Source organism: Canis lupus, chromosome 26 (genome assembly GCF_048164855.1).
Source record: "Canis lupus baileyi chromosome 26, mCanLup2.hap1, whole genome shotgun sequence".
NCBI classification, from domain to species: Eukaryota; Metazoa; Chordata; class Mammalia; order Carnivora; family Canidae; genus Canis; species Canis lupus.
Window position 1 is genome coordinate 2,388,587 of NC_132863.1, and position 23,589 is coordinate 2,412,175.

The 23,589-nt window shown below is 39.7% G+C and overlaps 1 protein-coding gene across 7 annotated transcripts in view; it reads left to right on the top strand.

Moving 5' to 3' along the window:
- NAPB (NSF attachment protein beta) overlaps positions 1-22,629 on the top strand; it is a 40,982-nt gene extending 18,353 nt beyond the window's left edge. For 3 of the 7 annotated variants that reach the window (XM_072799791.1, XM_072799793.1, XM_072799794.1), the window contains exons 3-11: positions 1,182-1,298; positions 3,186-3,232; positions 3,382-3,459; positions 10,716-10,771; positions 10,934-11,018; positions 16,704-16,808; positions 18,100-18,168; positions 18,539-18,589; positions 19,743-22,629. In XM_072799791.1, coding sequence (XP_072655892.1) covers positions 1,182-1,298; positions 3,186-3,232; positions 3,382-3,459; positions 10,716-10,771; positions 10,934-11,018; positions 16,704-16,808; positions 18,100-18,168; positions 18,539-18,589; positions 19,743-19,853 — 719 coding nt within the window. In that variant the 3' untranslated portion in view covers positions 19,854-22,629. The remainder of the gene's footprint in view (positions 1-1,181; positions 1,299-3,185; positions 3,233-3,381; positions 3,460-10,715; positions 10,772-10,933; positions 11,019-16,703; positions 16,809-18,099; positions 18,169-18,538; positions 18,590-19,742) is intronic. The other 4 variants (XM_072799797.1, XM_072799798.1, XM_072799792.1 and 1 more) reach the window with 3 other exon arrangements.
- Positions 22,630-23,589: the final 960 nt, after the last annotated feature.

A 23,589-nucleotide genomic window follows, 5' to 3' on the forward strand; every position in this document is an offset into this window, starting at 1 on the left:
TTTTCTGTACTTTTCTCAGTGTTTTTGAGATGACTAAAAACATTTTTTTTTTAAGTATCGAAAGGTCTTACGATATTCTTCATCATGTTTTTCCTAGTGGAAGGATTTCTTTCCTGTCCATTCCTGTTAGTGCTTCCCTATTCCAGACCTTACTGAGCTGTGTCTCCACAGGCCTTGTGCTTCCCAGTCTGTGGTGGTTCTCTCTGAGCCAAGAACCTCATGACAGTGGGGGTTCATCCTTGTTCAGGTTCTTTGTGCTGACATTTACAGCCTTCCAGAATTGGCCCGATGGTGTCTTCAGCCTTCATCTCCCCTGCCCACTGTGTTCATCCCTCCTGCAGGCAGCATGGGCTTGTCACTAGCCTGTTTTCCCAGCTTCTTCTTGCCTACGGGCATTTGTTCTTTGTGTGACTCCTGTGCTAGAGATTCCTTTCCTCATTCTTTTCTGCCACTCCAGAATCTACAGTCCCTGATCGAAACTTTTTCTGGAAAAAATTAAGTGCATAAAACTTTCACAGTATGTATACCTTGTCCCAACAGAAACCTGGACAGCACCTTGTAACCAAATCCATCCATCATCCTGTAGGGAATGTGCAATTCTTCACACCAAGTGGAAGATAAAAACAGGTTATACCTCATATGAAGTTCAGTCAGATTTTGTTAAAACTTAAGAAACTGAGTTTTGGAGTTGTGAGCCTAATTTTCACTCTTTGAGATACTTACTTTGTCTAAGAAGCTTCCATTAGCACTTTCTTCAACAGTGACAGCCAAATCCAGCGGACACTGAGATAATAAGATGATAGTAAGATGATCAAATAAGCATCCTTACTTTGGTGTTTTTTCTTTAAGCACTTGTGGCCTGAAGCCCCAATCAGTGTTTAGTATCTGCTGGAGGACAGAGTTGAACATGACTGGCTTTAGTACTTAATGGAGGCCTGTTGCCCAGGTGCCACTTGGGAGATCTCCTAGGGCTAAGAGAAGCTTTTGTCATCATTCAACTTGCTTCTGGTTTTCTTACACACACATCTGAGATGCACTTGATCACATTTACGTGTGCTTCTGACTGGAATGCTTTTCATTGACAAGGAACTTTTCTAGGAGTAGGCCCAACACTTAGAGCACAGGCCACTCTGGGAACACTTGCTCTTCTGTGACTAATTGTAGTGACTTGTCTTCTTCAGCTGCAGGAAATGCATTTTGTCAGGCAGCCAAGCTCCATATGCAGCTTCAGAGCAAGCATGACTCTGCCACCAGCTTCGTGGATGCTGGCAATGCTTACAAGAAGGCAGACCCTCAAGGTAAGATGTCCTCCATCTCTGTGCAACTAAGACTGTAGGGTTGGTGTCGGGGGCCTTTTTCACGGGGTGCACTTCTGGACCTTGGAATCTTGGTAAAAAGAAGTTTTTGTGCTTTGGGGTAGTAGAGATTTTAGTAACTATAGGGATTTTTCCATAATCATTTTGAACTTTTATGAGGAAAAATTATGTTCAATTTGTCATGGCTATTTACTTGATAGCACTGTTTTCTTAAATGCCATTTATAGTGCATTTTGGAGAATGTTTTGGAAATTAGCTTTAATTTTATCTATATCTTCTTATTACCTTAATTTTATGAATGTATTATAACTCATTAAAGAAAACTAATGCTTCCTCACTTTTAAATACCTGGTGCATTTTAAGATCCAGTTAATGGCAGATTATAACATCTGATAGTTAAAAACAACTTACACAGTATTCATCTAAAAAGTGTTTTTGAAGTGCTGATTTTGAAGAAAGAATGAACTTGGGTATTTAAAGTGGCAAAATTTTGCAAATGTTATTTCTTTTTAGTTAAGATTATACACTTAGCATTTAAAAGCACTAATTTCTCTGCAGCACATGCACTGGTAGCTGTGGAGTCTCTGTTTTTTTTTCTTTTAGCAGTGCATTTTAACACAGAAATCCCAACTTTTATTATGAATGTATCGTTGAGAATGAAGATGCCTTGAGGGCTTTTATATAAAGATTGATCACATTGTTTCTGAATGTGAAAAACTGGACATGGCCTAAATGAACAGCAAGGATAGAATGATACAATTATAATGCAATCAGTATTCTAGAATATGGTACAAGCATTAAAGTCCTTGGATTCAGAGCATCTTCAGTGACCTGGTAAATGTCCACAATGGTAACCAAAGAGCCTCATGAGAATTGAGGTCTCAAATTTACAAAAAAAAAAAAAAATGTGTGCATATGGAACTGCATCCAGAAAACACTAGAAGGAAAAGTGCATCAAAATACTAGCAGTGGGTTTGAGTGGCATCATGGATAATGTATATATTTCTGTATGTTTAAGGATGTAACAGTCCACGTTTCTTAATATAGTTTGGGAGGAAGTTGCTTTTAATTTTTTAATATGTGTACCTTTCTAATTCTTCAATCAGACCTTTTCTCTTTGCTATTGCCTTTAAAGCAAAAGCAATAAATTTGGAGCTGTCACTCACATGTCAGCATTATAAACACCACCCTTTTGTGACAGGAAATTTGTTGGCTCAGTGTTTTAGAAAATTCATAGAATTTATTAGCAAAAATAAAAAAATAAAATAAAAAAATAAAAAAAAGAATTTATTAGTAATATCACGTACTACATTTGTTTTCTTCCTTTTGGCATATATTAGTACACTAAAAGTTAGCATCTTTTAACATTGTATGAAATGTTAACTTCCCTTAGGAGTTGTTCAGATATTTTAAAGTGCTTTTGATTTTGGTTCCATGAAGAGTCAAGTCTATTGAAATGATCTTCCTTGTGAAGGACTGTCTTCCAGAATTCATGTATATATACGTGATATCAGTAAAAAATGCATTTGCATTTATGTTTTAGTAACTAGAGCTGATCCGTGTTGATGACAGCCTGCATGGTTTTATATGCAGTCTTGGCCCTGGATGGAGTTTTCACTGTCAGGTTGAGAGTATTGAGCCAGTCCTACTCCAGCTCTAGTTCCCTAAATTTCACTACACCTCCTAGGGACTGAGCATATTGAGGGATCTGGCCTTGTGTGTGATTTCTACTTGCTTTTTACTAACTCACCTGCCTGCATTTTACCCCAAATGCAACCTCTTTAACATTCTAATAGCAGCTAGGCTCCCCGGAACCCTCTTTGACTGAATGGATTTTTTCATTGTTTTTCTTAAATGCCTTCGCTTCAGAGGCTATCAACTGCTTAAACGCAGCCATCGACATTTACACAGACATGGTAAGACACTGCCTTGCTTGAGCAGCTGTGGGGTGGTGTCCTGGAGATGGTTTACAGTAGTACTTTTGTTGTTGTTTTTTTGCTTCCCAAAGGGATTGGCATTCAAAAGCAAAAGCAGAACGTGACTCTGTTTTGTTTTTTCCCCATAGGGAAGGTTTACAATCGCAGCCAAGCACCACATCACCATCGCGGAGATCTATGAGACTGAACTGGTAGACATCGAGAAGGTAAGCCAGGGTGTGATTCCTCCACAGCTGGGTGCAAGGCAGATAAATGACATGATTTGGGGAGCCCTACCCCTTCCAGCAGAGTTGAGTGGTGCAGAGTCATCAGATGTTTTCACATGGAGACTGGGGGCCTAACAGGCTGAGGACTGGTGTGAATGCCTTCTATCTGAGAGCTGGGTAAGAGTTCCCAAGCCTCCTTATTATCTCTGTTCTGGGTGATTTGTGTTAGGATGGCAATATTAGCAGAAGTCTTCCTCTTGGTTGCTAAGGCCTCTGCAGCCCCATAAAGGAAACTTCAGGGCTATGGGCTCATGCACACCTTCATATTCAGGCCCTGACCTGGAGGAGGAAGGTTGCTAAACACTGGCTTGGACACACTTGCTTCATGTAGGTCTGGTTTTCTGAGCTGTAGTAGTAAAAGAAAAGAGGCAGAAAAAATTGCTCACTGAGCACCTGTTTCCCAGGCTGTCTTTACTGGCATGCTGTGAGTTTCACTGCTTTTCAGCTTTACAACACAGAGGCCCTTTTATGGATGTGGAAGTTAGGGCTTGGAAGGACTATGCGGTCTGGGACGACTCAGGTTGGAACCAGCAGAGCTTAGGCAATGCTGGCCCAAGTGCGGAGCTTCCTCCTGTTTCAAGCTGTCTTCTCATGGGATCACTAGCAGGGCTCAGGGCACATCAGCAAGAGGAAGACGTTTGTCAGACTCCAGAGGTTGCTTTGGCCCAGACTGGAGACAGAGGTTTGTGTTACGTCCTGAGTACTGCAGAAGACAGGAGGTGTGAGTGAGAAGGAGAAACAGTAGTGCAGGCCATCAGTCATTCCTGCCAGGCTAATGAACACCAGCCATGCTTTTAGGATTATAGCTGTGTCCTATCTACATGATCAGGACACTCCCTGAGCCCCCTGTAGCCTCAGACAGACCTCGCTCTTCCTCTCTTTCATCTCATGTCTTTTCTCGGCTTCTGGCACAAGTGCCTGATGATGCCTCCTCTTCTCCCCCACCCTCTAGTGTGGGGCACCCTGGGGTGGATTCCTTGTCTTTTCTCAGTCCACATTGCTCCCCTGTTACTGTCTCTGTACTCATTATCACAGCTTTACAGATTATCTGTATGCCAGTGGCTCGCAAATGTGTCTGCAGCCCAGACCTCTCTCCAAACATCAGATTCCTATACCCTCCTGCCTGCCAACCATTGCCTCCAACCCGGTGTGTCTGAGTCAGAATTCTGATACCCTGTTGTTATGTTCCGCTCCAAACACAGGCATCCTGGCTTCCTCTCTTTCTCTACATCCAGCCTGTGGGTAATATCTGGGGTGCTGTCCTCCAAACTTCCAAGTCTGGGCACCACTCACTACCCTGTTGTCAGCTTTGCCTAGATCTCTGCAAGGAGCCTCCAGATTGGCCTCCCTCCTTCTTCTCCTGTTGGAGTTCTGAGCCTTGGGCACAGGGTCCTCAGCATTCAATCCTTTTGGATTCACTCTTCCTCTGCTTTTGTGCATTTTCACAGAGAAAGGGGGCTTTATACTGAAAAATAGCTTATTAACCAAAATCCCAGTGGACCATCAAGGGAGTAGGTGTAATATGTCAGCCACTTGGAATTTAGCAAGATGGCTACTATTGCCAACATGAGAACTTTTCTCCTGATATAAAATGATAATTTGATATACATTACCCTGTTTTTTTGTTTTTTTTGTTTTTGTTTTTTTGTCAATAATAGTGTCCCCTCCCTGCCCCAGTGTAACAGAGCAGCCAGAGCAATTCTTATCAAAAGTAGATCAGACTGTCTCCACTGCTTACAACCTGATGTTGCCTCCTCTTCACTCAGAGGAATAGTCAGAGCCTTGCAGGTGGCCTCTGAGGCCCGACTGATTCGCCTCTTGACCTCTGTGCCTCTGTGAACTCTCCTCTTGCTCTTCCCCACCCTCCTCCACCATGCTATACCATGCTGTGGCCAGCATGACCTCTTGTTCATCTGCACACATGCCACATGAGCTCCTATCTCAGTAGCTGTTTCCTCTGTGGGGCTTTTCCACAAATGCCTACATGGCAAAACTCCCCCATGACCTTCAAATTTTTGCTCACTTCTTACCATTTCCATGACACCTATCATGACCACCTAGTTAAAATTGGAATCCCAGACTGTCATGAATACGATACCCAGACACCTCCCCCACTTCAGCTTTTTCTTTTTTTGCAGCACATTTTCACCTTACATCATAGTCTACAAATGCTTGCTCATCATTCCTGTTATTCATGATCTTTCTCTGCACTACAGTGGGTGTGCATATCAGCACAGAGCTGTGCCTCTGGTTTACTGAGGTATCCCAAGAGCCTCTGATAAATAAGCAAATGATGTACCCATCTTTGCCATAGCATGTACCTATCAAAGCACATAGAATTTTGGTTTGAGGAGGTGTCTCTTACTGCTAAAGTTGGATTGGTATCGTTAACCTTTGCCCTCTCTCTTCATGCTGATACCACTTTGTGGCTATGCAGCACAAAATTTACTGACTTGTTACATAACATTCGTGATTGGCCGTTTTTGTTATAATAATGCCATGGTTTTCTAAGGATACTCTGTTCTTGACTAAATCAGGGCCACTGAGTGCCTTGCATGTGCCGTTCCCCATTGGAGAAGCTGTCTGTAGACTCTGGAAAGGATGAGGAGACCCAAACCTGAACCCTTCTTTGTTCTCTGGTGCAGAATTGATGATGGAACAGAAAGGAGATGGGTCTTATGTGGCCGAGATATTTATTTGGTCAGTGTCTTGGGTGGGCACAGTATCTTTATTGAGGTTGAATCATCTTGGGACAGCACTCATGCAGAGCAAAGGCTGCATTGTTGGCTCCTTACCCAGGATAGTCAGGAGAGCACTCTGAGCAGGAGCTTATAGCACTGTGTCACCTCTGCTGCCAGGGCATGTTCTTGGGCAACCACTTCACACATGGGTCTCCACAAAATTCAGGATAGATAAAATGATCTATGGTATATTCTTGTTTTCCTTCTTTTAGAAAAAAAATATGATTTGTCATGGCAGCTTCTGATGCCTGTTAACTCATGCGTTCCTGCCATAATGTAAGTTGGCCAGCAGGTGACATCTCCCTTCATTGTTGTGATGTGCCCTTTTAAAAGCAATTTAAGAGTATTACTCAGCACACACAGGGTTGTTACCTTGTGGTGTTCCCTGATGTTTGAGTTTCTGTGTTTAGAAACATCATTGCCCTTGCTTCCCTGGTAGGATTCACCAGATTATAGTCAGTGGTGCTTGCAGTTTTAAGTTTGAAAAATCAGTTATATTATGAGTTATATATATTATGTTTGAAAAGTCAGTTAAAGACAGATGTTGTAGTGTAAGGTAGCTTACATTTCATTTATTACAAGTGAATTTTTTCCCTTTTAATGCAGCAGCTATATGTTCTCTGAGTCATTTATAGATTTTAGCTAGTGAACAACAAAGTATGTGAAGTTTCAAAGACTCACATTATTTCTTTGATTTTATGAAATAAAATAATGGTCGTCTTTAAATGGAATTAAAAAAAATTTTTAAAGATTTATTTATTTATTTGAAAGAGAGTGCGTGTGTGCATGCGAGCAAGGGGGGAGGGCAAAGGGAGAGGGAGGAGGGGTGGAATCTTCAAGCTGACTCCCTGCTGAGTGCAGAACCTGACTTTGGGACTCAGTCCCATGACCCACGAGATCATGACCTGAGCCAAAATCACAAGCCAGATGCTTAGCCAACTGAGCCTCCTTGGTGCCCCTAAATGGGCTTTCAGATGACCCAGAGGAACTGTGCTCCATTTATGTTTCAACCCCTGGAGAACATGATTTAATACTGTTTGCTACTCTGTAGGTGTGTCTGTGGCAAGTTCATGTTCAATACTGTCTGGGGGTATATGTTCTAAAAGAATTGATCCCATCTGAAAGCTGTTTAAATCTACCTATAAAGTGGACTCTTAAGTTTGAGACTTTGAAATTGCATTTGCAATTGAGACACTTAGGAGGACTGCAGTCCTAGAAGGTCTTGTCTCTCATTTCAGGGTTCATGTATTTTCCAGCATCATGACATTTACCAGATTCCTCAAGGAGGAGTATTACTGCATTTCCTTTAGTCTTCTTAAATAATGGGATAATGAACTGGTTTTGTGTCTGGTTTATTGTTATGTATGCTGTTGTTATTGGTGGCTGTGTTCTACTTTTGATATTTATCATGGTCTTTGAAATGGTAAGAAACAACGAGCAGATTTCTAGGTGTGTAAGGGTCTGCTTGTGCCTGGTAAATTTCATTTCATGTTAAAATTCCAAACTAGGTGTGAACATCCAAAGATATCATGACCTGTGACAACCTCTTTTCTACAAACTTCTGTTAAGCCACTATTACAAATTTTTCTTTCAACTATAGCTTCTGTTCAACTACAGCCTCTGTCAAAACTTAGGATTATCATAAAATTTGATTATTGATTTAATTAGCAATATTAAAAACTAGGTTTTAGTTTTATTTTTTGCTATGATAAATCTAGCCATAGTTTACAGTTATACAATTTCAATGAACCAGTACAATTATTTAAGAACTATTAGTTTAAACCAGATTATCCACATTTACCCATTTATTTTTACCTCCAAAACAAACAGTTATATACAGTTCAACCCAACACTGTTCATTGAGTTCTGGTGTTGTGAGAACTAGCAAGATAAGTAGTGATATTCCCTACCCCACCCCTAGGAGGTTATGTTATCTGATACTCTACTAAGATTTGGTCATGTTTCTCATACTCTACCCCATTTGTTATGATAGAAAAGAATGCTAAATACTTTAGAGCATGAGGACAGTTCAGAGAAGATTATTTTTGACTAACTAGGAATTCACTGAAAAACTTTTCTTTTGTGGGCATTTTAGATTAAAATATTGGCAGTAGTTTAATAGGGGGCTATCATCTGAAATGCAGTTTGCCTTCATTCACTTAACATCTATTTACTGAGCACCTACTGAATGATAGACATTATGCTAGGCTCAGGGACATAGTATGAGCAAAATTTTCATGAAACCTACCCTCACAGAGCTTATATTTTAGTGGAAGGATGTGCATGTTGATCATGTGACAGCTCTGACAAAGGCTCCAACAGAATCTGTCCCAGCTGTTTTCTGTGTGTGTGTAGAAAGAGGGCCAAAATGTATCTTTTCTTTCATGACTGTTCGTGTAAAATTTCATGAAGAAATTTCCATATTGACTGTCATTATTCCCCCCCCCTCCCTTTTTTTTTTTAAGTAGGCTCCACACCCGGCAAGGTGTCCAATGCAGGGCTTGAACTCACAACCCTGAGATCAAGACCTGAGCTATCAGGAGTTGTACACTTAACCAATAGAACCACCCAGGCACCCCTGTCATTATTATTAATCTTATCACAGTAGTCTATTATATTTAACCACTTACCTTGCTTCCAGTTTTGCCCCTGTTATAAATAATACTCAGAAAATTTGGTTGAGGAGCGTATTAGGGTAGGCTGACAATAAAGACCCAATACATAACTTTAAACCCAGAAGTATCGATTTTTCACGCACTGCCCATAGTGCCCTGCAGCCCAGATATGGCTAACGTTAGCTGTGGCCCCTTCCAGCCTGAGGCCTCAGAGGTAAACAAATTTTGTAAACCAAGTCATTGTTGGTCTTGGTCATTACACTAGTAGTACCTGCAGAAAGTGGGGGCTGAGGCTCTATGGCCAGATTTGTTTGTTTCCAGTCAGCTCTAAAGAACCACAGCCAAAGTGTTCTTTGTCTTTAGCATAGTTCCTTGGCCTGTTTTATTTATTGTTTTCTTATCTTTGTGCCCCTCTCTTAAGGTCTTACATAGGACTTCCTTGAATCTATGGGCTTAGTGGGAAGGGAGCACCTGTAGTCTGATGTTTGCATAATGCTTAGTTTCCTCTTAAGGACTTACTGGGAAAACCTTGAAATTTAAGGCAGACCCACCACCTGTTTATGTACATCCATAAGTTAAGAATAGGTTTTACCTTTTTTAATCACTGTTAGGAAAAACAGCAGTTCATGACACAAAAATCATGTGAAGTTGAAGTTTCATTGTCTATAAATAAATTTTTGGAACATAGACACACCACTTTTGTGGCACTACAGAAGAATTAATAAGTTATTGCAACAGATCACATAGTTCACTAACCCTAAAATATTTATAATCTAGGCTATTACAGAAAAGTGTGTTGAATCCCTAATTTAAAATGTTCAGACTTATCTTTTGTCATTTGAGGGATAGAAGCCATTGAGCTCTCTAGTCTTATGAGGCCCTATCACTTTGCCTATTCCTTTTATAATTGCCTACAAAAAACAAGCTGATTGTTTCCAGAGTTGTTCTCTCACAAAACATTGCTGAAAACAGCAATACACACTGTCATCTGTCTCTTTGCATAGAGCTTCTTCCCGTGGAGTTTCTGGCTACAGTAGGACTGTGTTCTGCCTTCTGAGCTGTTGTATGCTTGATTTCACTGTATCTTATGCCACAACATGACCAAGGCTTTCCAGCCTGCAACTTGTTTTCTCTTCACTTGACTGTTAATTCAGCACCACACATTTTAAACTGAAGGCAGCACCCTTATTCTAGATGACATTTAAGGTATTTATGAGTAAAGTCTGTGCTGCTGTAGCTACCTGTAGATCTAAAATGCAATAGGGCTTTGTATGCCATCATATTCATGTAACCATCCAGTGTAGAGACACTTATATTCTGGTTTGGCAGCAGTGGGTGCTTGGTGGTTGAAGTACATTCTGCCCTTTGTAGTTTCTTAGGAACCAGGTGGAGAGCAGTTGTGCCATCTTCAGTTTGTGGCTGCTGCTGTTGCTCCAGACTTGGTCATTACCATTGTGGCTCCTGGGAAGGGAAGAGGCCTGGAATGAGATACACAGTCAGATGGATGGGCCAAGTCTGGAGAGGCCCAGAGCATGCCTCTTTACGTTCGGTTGCAAATAGCAGGTCACAGCTGCCTAGAATTACAGTGGGGGCTGGGGGAGGTATAGCTGGGCCTTTGCTCCCAGGGAAGAGAGGAAGAGATTCCGATGGATGGTCAGTATTCTGCCATCAAGCTTCTGGATGTGCATGCTTCTGGTTTTCCCCAAAGGAAGGAGGCCAAGTTGTGAAAGGTGTGCTGTGGAAATAGGTTTATCTGTAAAAATAATACCTCTGCAAATGTAGTTCTTAAATACAGATCTTCAGAGAAGTAGTTTGAATAAAACATGTGTGTGTATTTCAGGCCATCGCACATTATGAACAATCAGCTGATTATTACAAAGGGGAAGAATCCAACAGGCAAGTGCTTTTTTTTTTAATAAAATTAAATGAGTTTTGTTATGTGCAATAAGAGACAAATCTTTATGAGCATATTGGGCTATACCAAATGAAGATGTAATGGGATACCTTTTCATTTTTCTGTTGGATTGTTATTCACTCTGCTCTGGTTCTTGATTTCAGTTCGGCTAACAAGTGTCTGCTCAAAGTGGCAGCGTATGCTGCCCAGCTGGAGCAGTACCAGAAAGCCATCGAGATCTACGAGCAGGTGAGGCTGCTTGCCAACTTCTAGCAGAAGTCACTCTGAATCTTTTTTTTTTAATTAAACTTTTTATTTAATTTTACTTTTTATCAGGGGAGATACATATCTATACCTATATATCTATATCTTAAGAATACAACAGTGGATTTTAGTATATTTACAAAATTGTGTAACCTTCCCAAGAACCTAATTCCAAGACATCCACCAAAAGACATCCTATTCCCCCCCTCCTCCGAGTCTCTGGAAACCACTGTCTACTTTCTGTCTCAATGGTTTTGTTTATTCTGGGCTTTCTAGGATAGGTGGCCTTTTGTGACTGGCTCCTTTCACGTAGCATAGTTTTCTCAAGGTTCGTTTTTGTTTTAGCATGTAATGATACTTCATTTCTTTTCATAGCTAAGTAATATTCCACAGTTTGTTTACCTGTTGAAACCTCATTTGAGGTTTCTTAACTTTTGAACTATTATGAATAATGCTGCTCTGAACACTTGTGTTCATGGTTTTAGGAGAGGAGGCTTGCCATTGTCTTGGTTATATATCTAGGATAGGGATTACTGGTTTATTTGGCAAGTCTCTTGTTAACTATTTGAGAAACCGCCAGACTCCTACAGCAGCTGCATTTCACATTCCCACCAGTGTTGTGCAGGGGCTCCAGTTGCTCCACATCCTCATCAGTACTTTCTGTTTTCTGATTTGTTTTTGGTTTTGTTTTTTGATAATACTAATGAGCATGGAGTGATACTCATTGTGGTTTTGATTTCTGTTACATCTGATTGCCCTCATGGTTAGTATGTTGAGATCCTTTTCATGTACTCATTAGCCATTTGTATATCTTCATTGGAGAAATGTTGGTTTAATTTCTTTACCCGTTTTTGAGTTGAGTGTTTTTTATTATTGGATTTTAGAAATTCTTGTTTCTAAGAATTTGGAAATTCTTATTTAGATATTCATATTTTATTTATGTTTATATGTTAACTCATTTTAAATAATTTATTCATCCCTTATCAAATATATAATTTGTACATATTTTCTCCCATTATGTGGGTTGCTTTTTTATTCTGTTATTGATACCCTTTAACATGAAATCTTAAATGAGTTTTATAGTTGTAGCTCTTAGGTTTAGGTCTTTGATTCATTTTGAGTTAATTTTTGTATACAGTGTTAGGTAAGGATCCAACTTCACTCTTTTGCTTGTTGCTATACAGTTTTCCCAGCGCTTTTTGTTGAATACACTATCCTTGGCCCCCTCAATGGAAATTGATAATCTGTTTGACCCTCTGTTCTGTCCCATTTGTCTTACATGTCTGTCTTTATGCCAGTATCGCACTGTTTTAATTATGTAGCTTTGTTTTGAAATCAGTCACTATGAGTCTTCCAACTTTGATCTTTTTTTTTTTTTTCAAGATTGTTTGGCTATTCTGGGACTCTTCATCTTCATCTTCATCTTCATATGGATTTTAGGATGAATTTGTCAGTCTGTGCTAAGAAGCCAGCTGGAATTTGATGGGAATTCTATTGAATCCATACACTAGTTTGGAAAGTGTTGACATCTTAACATTGTTAAGTCTTCCAAACTGTGAACTGAGGGTGCCTTTGCATTTATTTAGATCTTTCTAATTTTGTTCAGTAATATGTTAAAGTTTTAGTGTGTATGCCTTGCACTTCTTTGGTTAAATATACTCCTAAGTATTTTGTTCTTTTTGATGCTGTGGTAAATGGAGTTTTCTCACTTTCCTCTTCAGTTTGTTAATTGCTAGTTTTATACACGACAACCTTGCTGAAATTAGCTAGAATGGGTTTGGGGGTTTTTGTTTGTTTTTTTGGGTTTTTTTGATGCCTTAAGATTTTGTACAAAATCATGTAATTGTGTCATCTGCAGATAGCTAAACTTCTCCAATTTGGATCTTTTTTATTTCATTTACTTGTTATTTGCCCTGACCAGACCTTCTAGAACAGTGGTAAATAGAAGTAGCAAGAGCACATATCCTTGTCTTGTTCACATCTTAGAAAGCTTTCAGTTTTTCCTCATTAAATAGAATGTTAGCCTTAGGTCTTCTGTGGATACGCTTTATCAGTTTGAGGGAATACCCTTCTCTTCCTTTATTAAGTGTTTTTATCCTAAAAGCATATTGGGTTTTGTCAAGTACTTCTCTCTGCACCTGTTGAGATGATCGTATGGTTTTTGTTCTTTATTAATATGTGGTATTTCATTGATTGATTTTCATATTTGAGCCAACCTTACATTCCTGAGATAAATCCTTCTTGATTATTGTGAAGTTTGGGGATCTTCAAGAGCACCTTCTGGTTTGATATTTCTCTAGAAGCACTCACAGGACTCCGTGAAAGCTGTTAAACCACAATTATAGTTTATTATACCAAAGAATACAGATTAAAATCAGCAAAAGGAAGGGGTGCTTGGGGCAGGATCCAGTAGAACTTCCTTTTGTCCTTCCAGTGGAGTTGTACAGATAGCACTTATTTCTCCAAACAATGATGTGTGATGAAAATATGCATGGAATATTGCCAACAGGGGAAGAAGTTCACCTGTACTGGGTTTCTAGAATTTTTATGTCTCAGTCACAGACATAGCTGATCTTATTCTCTAGTCCCTCCATAGGTTGAGCTGAAGCACGTTGTCAGAGACACCCAGGTAAACAAAAACACTCTTTCAGGCAGGATATTCCAAGCTTAGAGATGACCACCATGGCCCCTGCCCCGCCCCCGCCACCCCAGGAGCCACAGACAAAGACAAGACCTCACTTTGGAGAAAATTAATCCTGTATTGTATAGTCATGATGTGTAGTCCTTTTTATAAGTCACAGTTTGTTTGCTAGTATTTTGTGGAGGATTTTCAGTCTGTAGTCATAAGGATATTTATATTTAATTTTCTTTTTAAGGATATTTAATTTTCTTGTAGATCTTTGGTTTTGATAGCAAGGCAATATTGGGTTTATGGAATGAGTTGGGAAGTAATCCCTTCTCATTGGAAGAATTCATGAACAATTGGTGTTCATTCTTTAAACATTAGGTAGAATTCAATGATTTTTTTCTGTTTTCCTGTTTTTGGTTTCATTGATTTCTAATATTATTTCATCCTTCTTTCTTTAGATTTATTTTACACTTCTTTTTTTAGAGAATTGAGACAGAAACTGAGCTTATGGATTTTCCTCTGTTGTATATGCATGTTTAGTGCTATCAGTTCCCCTCTAAACACGGCTTTGACTATGTCTCACTATTTTGTTATTTTATTTATTTCATTGTATTTATTGATTTCTGTGAGTTATTTAGATGTGCTTTGGTTAACTACCAAGTGTTTGGAGATTTTCCTGTTTATCTTTCTGTTGTTGATTTCTGGTTTGATTCCATCATGGCTGGAGAACATACTCTGTGCGATTTTAATTCTTAGCAATTTTTTATAGTTATTTTATGGCCCAGAATATGGCCTGACATGGCATTTGTTCTGTGGGTCTGCCGTTGCTTGGTGACATGTTCTGTAGTGTGAATTAGATCTTGGTTGACTGCATTATTGAGTTCTGTATTACTTACTGATTTTCTATCTATATCCATTGTTGAGACTGGAGTGGATTTGTCTCTCGTTATCATTCTTTGCTTCACATATTTTGCAGCTCAGTTGTTTACTGCATACATATTTAGGATTGCCATGTCTTTTTGGTGAGTTGGCACTTTTATCATTTTATAACATCCCCCACTATCTCTATTAGTTCTCTCTTTTCTGAAGTCTACTTTATCTGATATTAGTACAGCTTCTTTTGCTTCTTTTTGATTAATATTTATATGACATATCTTTTCCCATCCTTTTTCTTTGAACCTGCCTATATCACTGTAATTGAAGTGAGTTTCTTATGGACAGCATATAGCTCTGTGTCATGATTTTTTTAAATCCATTCTCCCAATCTCTGTCTCTTAATTGGTGTATTTAGAACATTCACATTTAATGTAATTATTGATATATTAAGGCTTAAGTCTGCTGTTTTATTTATTGTTTTCTGTTTGTTTTGTTTTTTTATTTTTCTGTTTTCTTTTTCCTGCCTTATATAGTGGGTTGCTTGATTATCTGTACTGTTTTCAAGTAAGTGTCTTTGACTAGCTGTTTTTAGTTGCTCTGGGTGTAACTAGTACATGATTTATCACAAGCTGATGTGTTATTTTATTGTTTTGAGTGAAATATAGAAGTCTACTTTATGCCCCTTTGTCCTCCTCATTCAGTATATAATTGTTTTCTCTACATACTTTGAGAACCACATCTATGATAAATTTTAATTTCAGTCTTCCAACATAATGTAGAAAACACAAGGAGAAAAAGCCCATTGTGTTTACCCATGTTTTGCTTATTGTATTCTTTCTTTCTCCTGATGATCCAAGATTACTTCTTTCATTATTTCCTTTCCATTTAGAGAACATTCCTTTGCCATTCTTTTAGGGCAGATTTCACTGGTGACAAATTCTGTATGTTCCTTTATCTGGGAGTGTTTTGATATCCTTCATTTCTGAAGCTTATTTTCCTAGGGTATATAGCTCTAGGTTGACGATTATTCTCTATTAGCATTTATGAAAAATGCATCACTTAGGACCTCAATGGCTTCTGATGAGAAGTCTACTGTCATTCAAGTTGTTTTCCTCCTGTAGGTAAAGTACCATTTTTTTCCTGGCCACTTTAAAGTTTTTTCCTTAACTTAAGTTTTTCAGAAGTTTATGTGGCTTGACCTGGGTATCTTTGCTTAGGTTTCACTAAACTTCTTGAATCTATAGGTTATCTTTCTTGACAAATTTAGGAAGTCTTCAGCCATTATTTCTTCAAGTACATTTTCAGCCCTTCTCTCTGTCTTCCCCTCCCAGGTCTTAGACAACTTGAATGTTAGACCTTATTTTACAGTTATATAGGTCCTTCATGCTGTCTGTTCATTTGTTGTTGTTGCTGCTGCTGTTGTTGTTTTCAGTCTATTGTCGCCTCTGTTATTCAGACTGAGTAATTTCTAAAGTTCTGTCATCAGTGACGACTGAATCTTTCCTCTCTCCTGCCTTTTGTTCTATTGAACCCATCTACTTTTTATGCTGATTATTGTGGGGTTTTTTATTATTGTGTTTTTTAGTTTTGAAGTTTCCATTTGTGGGGCAGCTGGGTGGCTCAGTTGGTTAAGCATCTGCCCTCGGCTCAGGCAATGATCTCTGGGTCCTGGGATTGAATCCCAAGTTGGCCTCCCTGCTCAGCAGAGAGTCTGCTTCTGCTTCTGCTTCTGCCTCTTCCTCTCCCCTTGCTTGTTCTCTCTTTCTCTCAAATAAATAACATCTGAAATGTCCATTTGTTTCTTTTTCATATCTTACTGGGTTTTCATGCTGGAAATTTCTTTGTTGATGCTTTGTTTTTTCTTCAGTTTTAAGCATTTTTATAATTGCTTGTTGGAGCATTTTTATGAGGGCTCCTTTAAAATCATTGTTCTGTAATCTTAACATTTCTGTCACTTCGGAGCTGTCATCTGTTGGTAGTTGTTTTTCATTCAGCTTAAGATCTCCTTTCTTGATGTTGTAAGTCTATGATACTGAGTTTAAAGGATAGATTGATAGCTAAACTGATGTAAGATACACAAATATTTTCTAAAGGACAGACAAGGATCAGTTTGCCTACTATAAGAAGGCAAACCTTTGAAATCTAATTCTGCTTTCTGTGCCTAGGTTGGGGCAAACACCATGGATAATCCTTTGTTGAAGTACAGTGCAAAGGACTACTTTTTTAAAGCAGCCCTCTGTCACTTCATAGTAGATGAGCTGAATGCCAAGGTAAGGAGTGTGGCAGCACTTTACTCATGAGAACAGGCCTCAGTCCTCTGTCATTCATGATATACTTTGTTGGGTGATACTGGTTATAAGCAAGACCAAACTGTGTGCATTAATAATAATACTAACAGTAACACTATGCTGTGCATCCTAGCTGTAATCTTGAAACAGCTGCCGAAATGGTAGCTGTATTCCCTTCAGTAGTTTTGCTTTACTGAAATTAGGGGGCAGGGGCACCTGGATGGCACAGTTGGTTAAGCATCGGACTCTTAGTTTCAGCTCAGGGTCCTGAGATTGAGCCCTGTGTCAGGCTCCATACTTAGCGGGGAGTCTGCTGGAGATCCTCTCCCTCTGCCCCTCCTGCTCATGCTCTCGCTCTCAAATAGATAAATCTAAGAAAAGAAAGAAAAAGAAGGAAGGAAGGAAGGGAGGAAGGAAGGGAGGGAGGGAGGGAGGAAGGAGGAAGGAAGGAGAAAAGAAAAGAAAAGAAGAGAAAAGAAAAAAAAAAGAAAAGAAAAGAAAGGAAAAGGGAAAGGAAAGGGAAAAAGAGAAAAGAAAAGAGGGAACAAAGAGGGAGACAAAGTAGAATAACATCCTTTGTTTCAAACTCCAAAATCAAGTAGGAAGACAGGAGGCAAGGACTTGGGCAGCCTTGCTTTCATCACGTCTGTGGCTGGGAGAGTGGAAGTAAAGTTGCTGAGGGAAAGGTGTCCTTCCCTCCAAGCCTCGAGCAGAGCTCTCACTGGGATTTACGTGGGATCCGGACAGCATTAAGGAAGAGCTTCTCTATGTAGTGGATGGAAACAGACATCTGGTCTATGAGTTTTTACAAATTAGATTTGGTCCACATTATCTTCTCTACAGCAACCTAATTCAGAAAAATTGGTTTGAAAATTTATTCTTAACAAGTTGGTAATTCAAATTGAATAGTTTCCTGTCGATTTTGATGTTGAGTTTAATAGCATACTTCTATATTTAAATAGGCTGCAGATAAATCTTACTGTAGTAAGATATTCAGATAAAAAGGCCTTTATGGGGATCCCTGGGTGGCGCAGTGGTTTGGCGCCTGCCTTTGGCCCAGGGCGCGATTCTGGAGACCCGGGATCGAATCCCACGTCGGGCTCCCAGTGCATGGAGCCTGCTTCTCCCTCTGCCTGTATCTCTGCCTCTCTCTCTCTCTGTGACTATCATAAATAAATAAAAATTTAAAAAAAAAAAGAGATTATAAAAAAAAAGGGGGCTTTATGTCCTGATTTAGTGAGTGAAATACTAACAACTAACTTTTCTCTTTCAGCTTGCTCTTGAGAAATATGAGGAAATGTTTCCAGCATTTACTGATTCAAGAGAATGTAAGTTATTGAAAGTAAGTAACATCACAGCTTTGAAGAAGAAAAAATCCTTTGCTGTAAGGTGGGATTGGGCCTAAAGTGAAGCTCTGACTCTCTGAGGAGCACTGGTACTCTCCTGCTTTTGTGTAATAGGTCTTAGATGCCAACAGAGTCAAGGACATAAGCACTGTGTTCTAAACCAAGCAGCTCAGAAATGTTAGCACAAAAACTAGGTCCCTGACTTGGGGTAACTCGTGGCTTATATTTGAGTACTTTCTCTATTCTAGAAGGTGTTTAGCAGTGTTAGTTATTGTGATACTAAGGCTATTTCTGGATTTAAAGTATCTATTTGTAGCTGAAACTTTTTAGCGTAACAAACTAATTTGTCCATACTTATGCTACCAGAAACTTCTAGAAGCTCACGAAGAACAGAACAGTGAAGCTTATACTGAAGCAGTAAGTTATGCATTCGGGATATAGTGCATTCATTAAAATTTAAATTACAGAAACATCTTTTCATTGTATGAGTGCTGAACATTTATTTGAACATTTTTCTAGTATACCTAAGTTTTATTTTCCCAAAAGCCATATTTTATATATCCCACAAACCTTTACAATTATTTAGTTCTATAGCCATGATGAATTTAACTGAAAAACAAGTTTGAGAGAGAATATTACATACTGTACAATTTGCTGTTTGAATGTTTTCTTTTGAAAATAATTTGATCCGTAAATAAGTGTAAAGTAAAATCAGTTAAATGCAACTTAACATATAAAAACAGTTTGCTATATTCTTGGAATAAAAGAAATGTGGAAGAAATGTGGAAGACTTTTTTATATTCGTTAGTTTTGTTTTCCCCTATTTGCCATCTTATGTTTAGAATCAGGCGATTACTCAGTATCCTCCATTATTCATCATGGCTTTGAAGCAGTAGTGGAAAGGAATGTTTCCCCCCTTTGACTTTCGCTACCAAACTATTCACATCCTATTCAAATATCATTCTTTGGTAACGCATTGAAATGAGTTAAAGGGATTCCACTATCACACATTCTGTCTCTGCACCGTAATGTTTCATGTTCCCTTATACAGCCTCTCATTTCCTTTATCACATTAAGTATAAAGGTCCAATTATAAAGGTGGTTAGGAGCTCAGCATGTTAGCATTGGAGTGGTTTAAAAGAACAGGAACTTGTCACTAGCTCCATCAAAATAGTCACAAAACAAACCATTTTATTTTATTTTATTTATTTTATTTTATTATTTTATTTTATATTTTATTTTATTTTATAAGATTTTATTTATTTATTCATGAGACAGAGAGGCCGGAGACACAGAGAGAGAAGCAGGCTCCATGCAGGGAGCCTGATGTGGGACTCAAGCCCAGGACTCCAGGATTACTCCCTAGGCCGAAGGCAGGCACTCAACCGCTGAGCCATCCAGGTGTCCCAAAACAAACCATTTTAATGAAGAAAGTTTTAAACTGGAATGAATGATTTAAATGAAGACAGTTGGAGGGATTAGCACTAGAAATGTTTAAACAGCTTGGGGTGTTGTTTCTTTGTGTTTTATTTCCATGGACTAATTCTTTTTTTTTTTTTTTTTCAACTAGGTGAAGGAATTTGATTCAATATCTCGCTTGGATCAGTGGCTCACAACCATGTTGCTTCGTATCAAAAAGTCCATCCAAGGGGATGGAGAAGGAGATGGGGACCTAAAGTGAACATTTGTGTCTTTGTGGCATGCAGCTGACTCCTCTTTAGTTCATGTTAGGGCCACATGATCTTTATGGGATGCCCATTTAATGGCTTAATTCTCTTGCACATGAGCCAAACCATCTGTGTGTTTAAGCTCCCTGTGTTTGTGTCTTTGTGAAAACGGATGGCTGGGAAGCTCCTGTGCACAATGTGGGTGTGATGGGCTATTTCATGCTTGTCAGAGTCCCCAGAAACATTACAGAGTTTTGAGATAATTACTTCAGACTCTTATTCTTGTTATTTTCATATTTGCAGAGCCTGTGTTTAACTTGGTCACATATTTTTGTCATTTTCTGGGACTGGAGTACCCATCCTACTAATTGTTGTAATAGATGCTTTGCATATTTTCCATTTATGGAAAATAAATTTGCACCTGGATGTTTTCTCTAAGTATATGGGTTTAGTTCAGGGTGATTGTTAGGAATGAGTTTTAATGATTTCACTTACCAGAACTGGTTTATTTTGTTGTTATCGTGATTCTTTTGATGGTGCTAGTGACCTGTTTGTTTGCTTTTTATATTGTTGTGTATGCGGACGTGCATGCGAAAGTTCAGAACAGCCGGGGTCTGCCAGCATCACTTGCTTAATGTTGTGAGAACAGGGAGCTTCCTGGCAGGGCTTGCTGATGTGTGTGGGCAGATGTTAGGATGAGTCTGATGGATGTGTACTCCTTCACACACATGAAATCCATATGAAACAGAATTTCTCCTTTTCCTGGAGAGTTTCCACTTTTAGTTGGGGTGGAACCCTTTCTTTATATTCACATAAAAGTGATGTGACTGCATGTCCCTTTTGTTTACTTTCATGTTCATGCACTTACCCACATTGAGACGGTGCCTGCTGTGCCACTGCCGTGTGAGTCCTCCTCCTGGCCGCAGACAGAATGGGTCATTGATTTTACCCATATACTAAAAGGGGTAAATATAGGACAGAGGTTTACCGTGTGTCCAGTTGGAGAAGAAAGGCAACTAGCTTCTGAGGAAGTTTGACTTTGCTCTCGGCTAATGGGTTTGTTTTGGCTTGTATGTTTGAATTCAGTTGTGTCATTTTGATTTACATAACATACTCTGTTAATTTACGAACTTACATGCTGACACTGCTCTAGACATGGTCATGCATTTGTTGCCAGACCTAGCTTGTTGGGTCTAAGTTATGCTGCTGTCATTAAAGACAGATAATGAATTTTTCCATGTTAGGTCAGATGGAAACTGGCATTTGAAGGGTGTGTTTTCATTTTTGGATGTTCCTCCGTTGGGATTGGTAGGCTTTTGTTGGTCAGAAGTAGAGGGTGTGGCCAGCCAGGATAAGGGCTGAGTGTGGAGGATAGTGAGTGTGGGGATAGTGAGCAGATTGGGCTGAGACAACGGAGAAAGTAATAAAGTGGCTGGAAAGGGCCAGCTGAGGCCTGGTAGGGAGATTGTCCCTCTGGTGTGCTGTGGGGTCATGTGCCAATGTAGCCTGCTGGAAAAGGTCAGCAATATCAGAGTGGGCCAAAATACCACTCTGGCCTTGGGTGCTGGGATCTGGTGAGTGTCCTGCCATTCCTTCAGAGGTCTGGGAGTTAGGAGAAAGCTAGCTGTCACGGTACAATTTGGAATGCAGTCCGTTTGGTACTTCCCCACTTCCTGTCAGAATCTCTTAGGAAGAAATGATTAGAGCAGAAAGTGAGTTCCTTTGCCTAATCTGTTCCACAACCCGCCAAGTGCACTTTCATGAAAGTGAAGTATGGAGAGTACCTTCATAGCCTGTGTCCTCAGGTTGTAAGTCTGTCCCATCTGGAGAGTGTTTAAATCCTAGCCTGCCAGCACGCTTGTTTCATCCTTAGTGTGCAATGTTTGTTTTCACTTGTTAAAAGGACCTTCTGGTCTGACCACATAAAATGAGAGCCAAATGAGTTCTCTTCAGGCAATTCCTCAGACTTTCATTGTGGTCCCATCAGCCCTGTCTGAGAAAGAGGAGTGGTTTGTAAAAACAGGACTGGTACCATTTTGTTACGTCATTTGGAGAGTTGCCTGCTTGTATTGACATAAACACTGGGATCAGTGGCTGAGTTAAGGATTTTTCTTTTTTTTTAATAGTTTACATGAAAAGAGTAAAAATAATTGTAATGGCTAGAACAGAACTGCCAGAAGAGAAAAATGAGAAGGAAAGGTCCTATCAACATAGGGTAGTACCAGGACTCTTAGGTTTCAGGAGTTACAGAATGTTCTTTATGAATAAAATGTAATGACTATTTATGTTCCGGTTCTTGTACTTTTAGCAGATCTGGGGTTAGTTCATAGTCAAAGTGAGTTAAAATTTCTTACAGGAAAGTTTTGCTTTTTGTGGCAACATTTTTATAGCTTGTGTGAGTTCCTTTTTTATTTAATGATTTGAGAACAGTATTTTTGCACAGTTGTGACCATGTGTGGTGACATCCCTGTAACCAAGGTGTGTGCATTTATTGTTTCTTCTGATAATGTGCATTTAAAATGTCCAAATGCAAATCCTCATGGCTTCCTTTAGAGGACCTGGCAGCACAGCATGCCGCCTGCGTCCCACCTGCCTGCAGTGTGAGCTGTGGCCAAGGGCAGGCTTCCGCCTGCCAAGTGCTGTGTCGGGCTCTGCGGGGTGTCCTCCCTTGTGCTCTCGGTGGAGGATTATGTTATGAAAACTAACCACGTGATGATCACTCTCCCTTAGCAGAAAGAGTATGTTTTATGTCACCCTGTACAGAAAATAAAGTGGAAATTATGAATCCTATTTTGATGGGTCTTTCCTACGCAAATTTACACAAATCAAAAGTATTTTCCTTTCCTTGAAGTTGTTGCAGTTAGTTAAGGCAGTGGACGTTGACATTCTCCAGGCTCTCTGAATATCCATCCAGACGTGCATTTGGCTGCGTCACAACCTCCATCCCTTGGTGGGGATTCTGGGCACTGTAGCACTTCTGCCAGCAAAGTTTATGAGGAAGGCCTGCTTCCAGCCTCTAGGGGCAGTCCCTTCTGGCCACCCTTGGCAAGGACTCACTAGCATCCCTTAGGCCAGTCACCTGCCAAGTGCAGTGAGGTGGGTTCCTAAAAGATTGTTGGGTGGGGGAGGTGAGAACCCTGAAGCCCCTAGATCTGTTTGCAATGTGGGTGTACCTGTCATTTTGCACATGTCTGTACAGGATGACATGAGCCCCTGGGAAGGAAGAGGATGCAGTTTGGGGCCGGGGCTAGTGAAGGCCAGCTCCTCCCCTCCGAGAACAGTGGTCAAGTCCATAACTATATTCACAACAGCTTAAAGATAATTCAAAGCAAATCTTAAAAAATGAGTGGTAGACAAGGTAGGCATTCTGAGAAGTTGATCATTCTAGTTTAATTCACATTCAAATGTCTTTTCCCAGAATTCTTTCCTAATGGAAGCCATCATAGTGGTTTAAAAACCGGGTTTTGCCAGCCACAGTAAAGGTCCCTATATAGACTGGCAGAGGTAAGTGGGTGGTTTCTGGGGCTCAGTTATATGCAGCCACCTTGGTACAAGTGAATACATGGCCGTTTGCATGAGTGTCCCAGGCCCCATACTCCCCACCAAAATAATACTGGTTATTTCAAGTAACATGAACACCTATCAAGTTAAATAGACAAGCACTCATTTGGTCTCAAAAAAATGTCCCTGGTGTGGCAAGGTATAAAATTTTAACAGGTCTAGGGTGCCTCGGTGGCTCAGTTGGTTAAG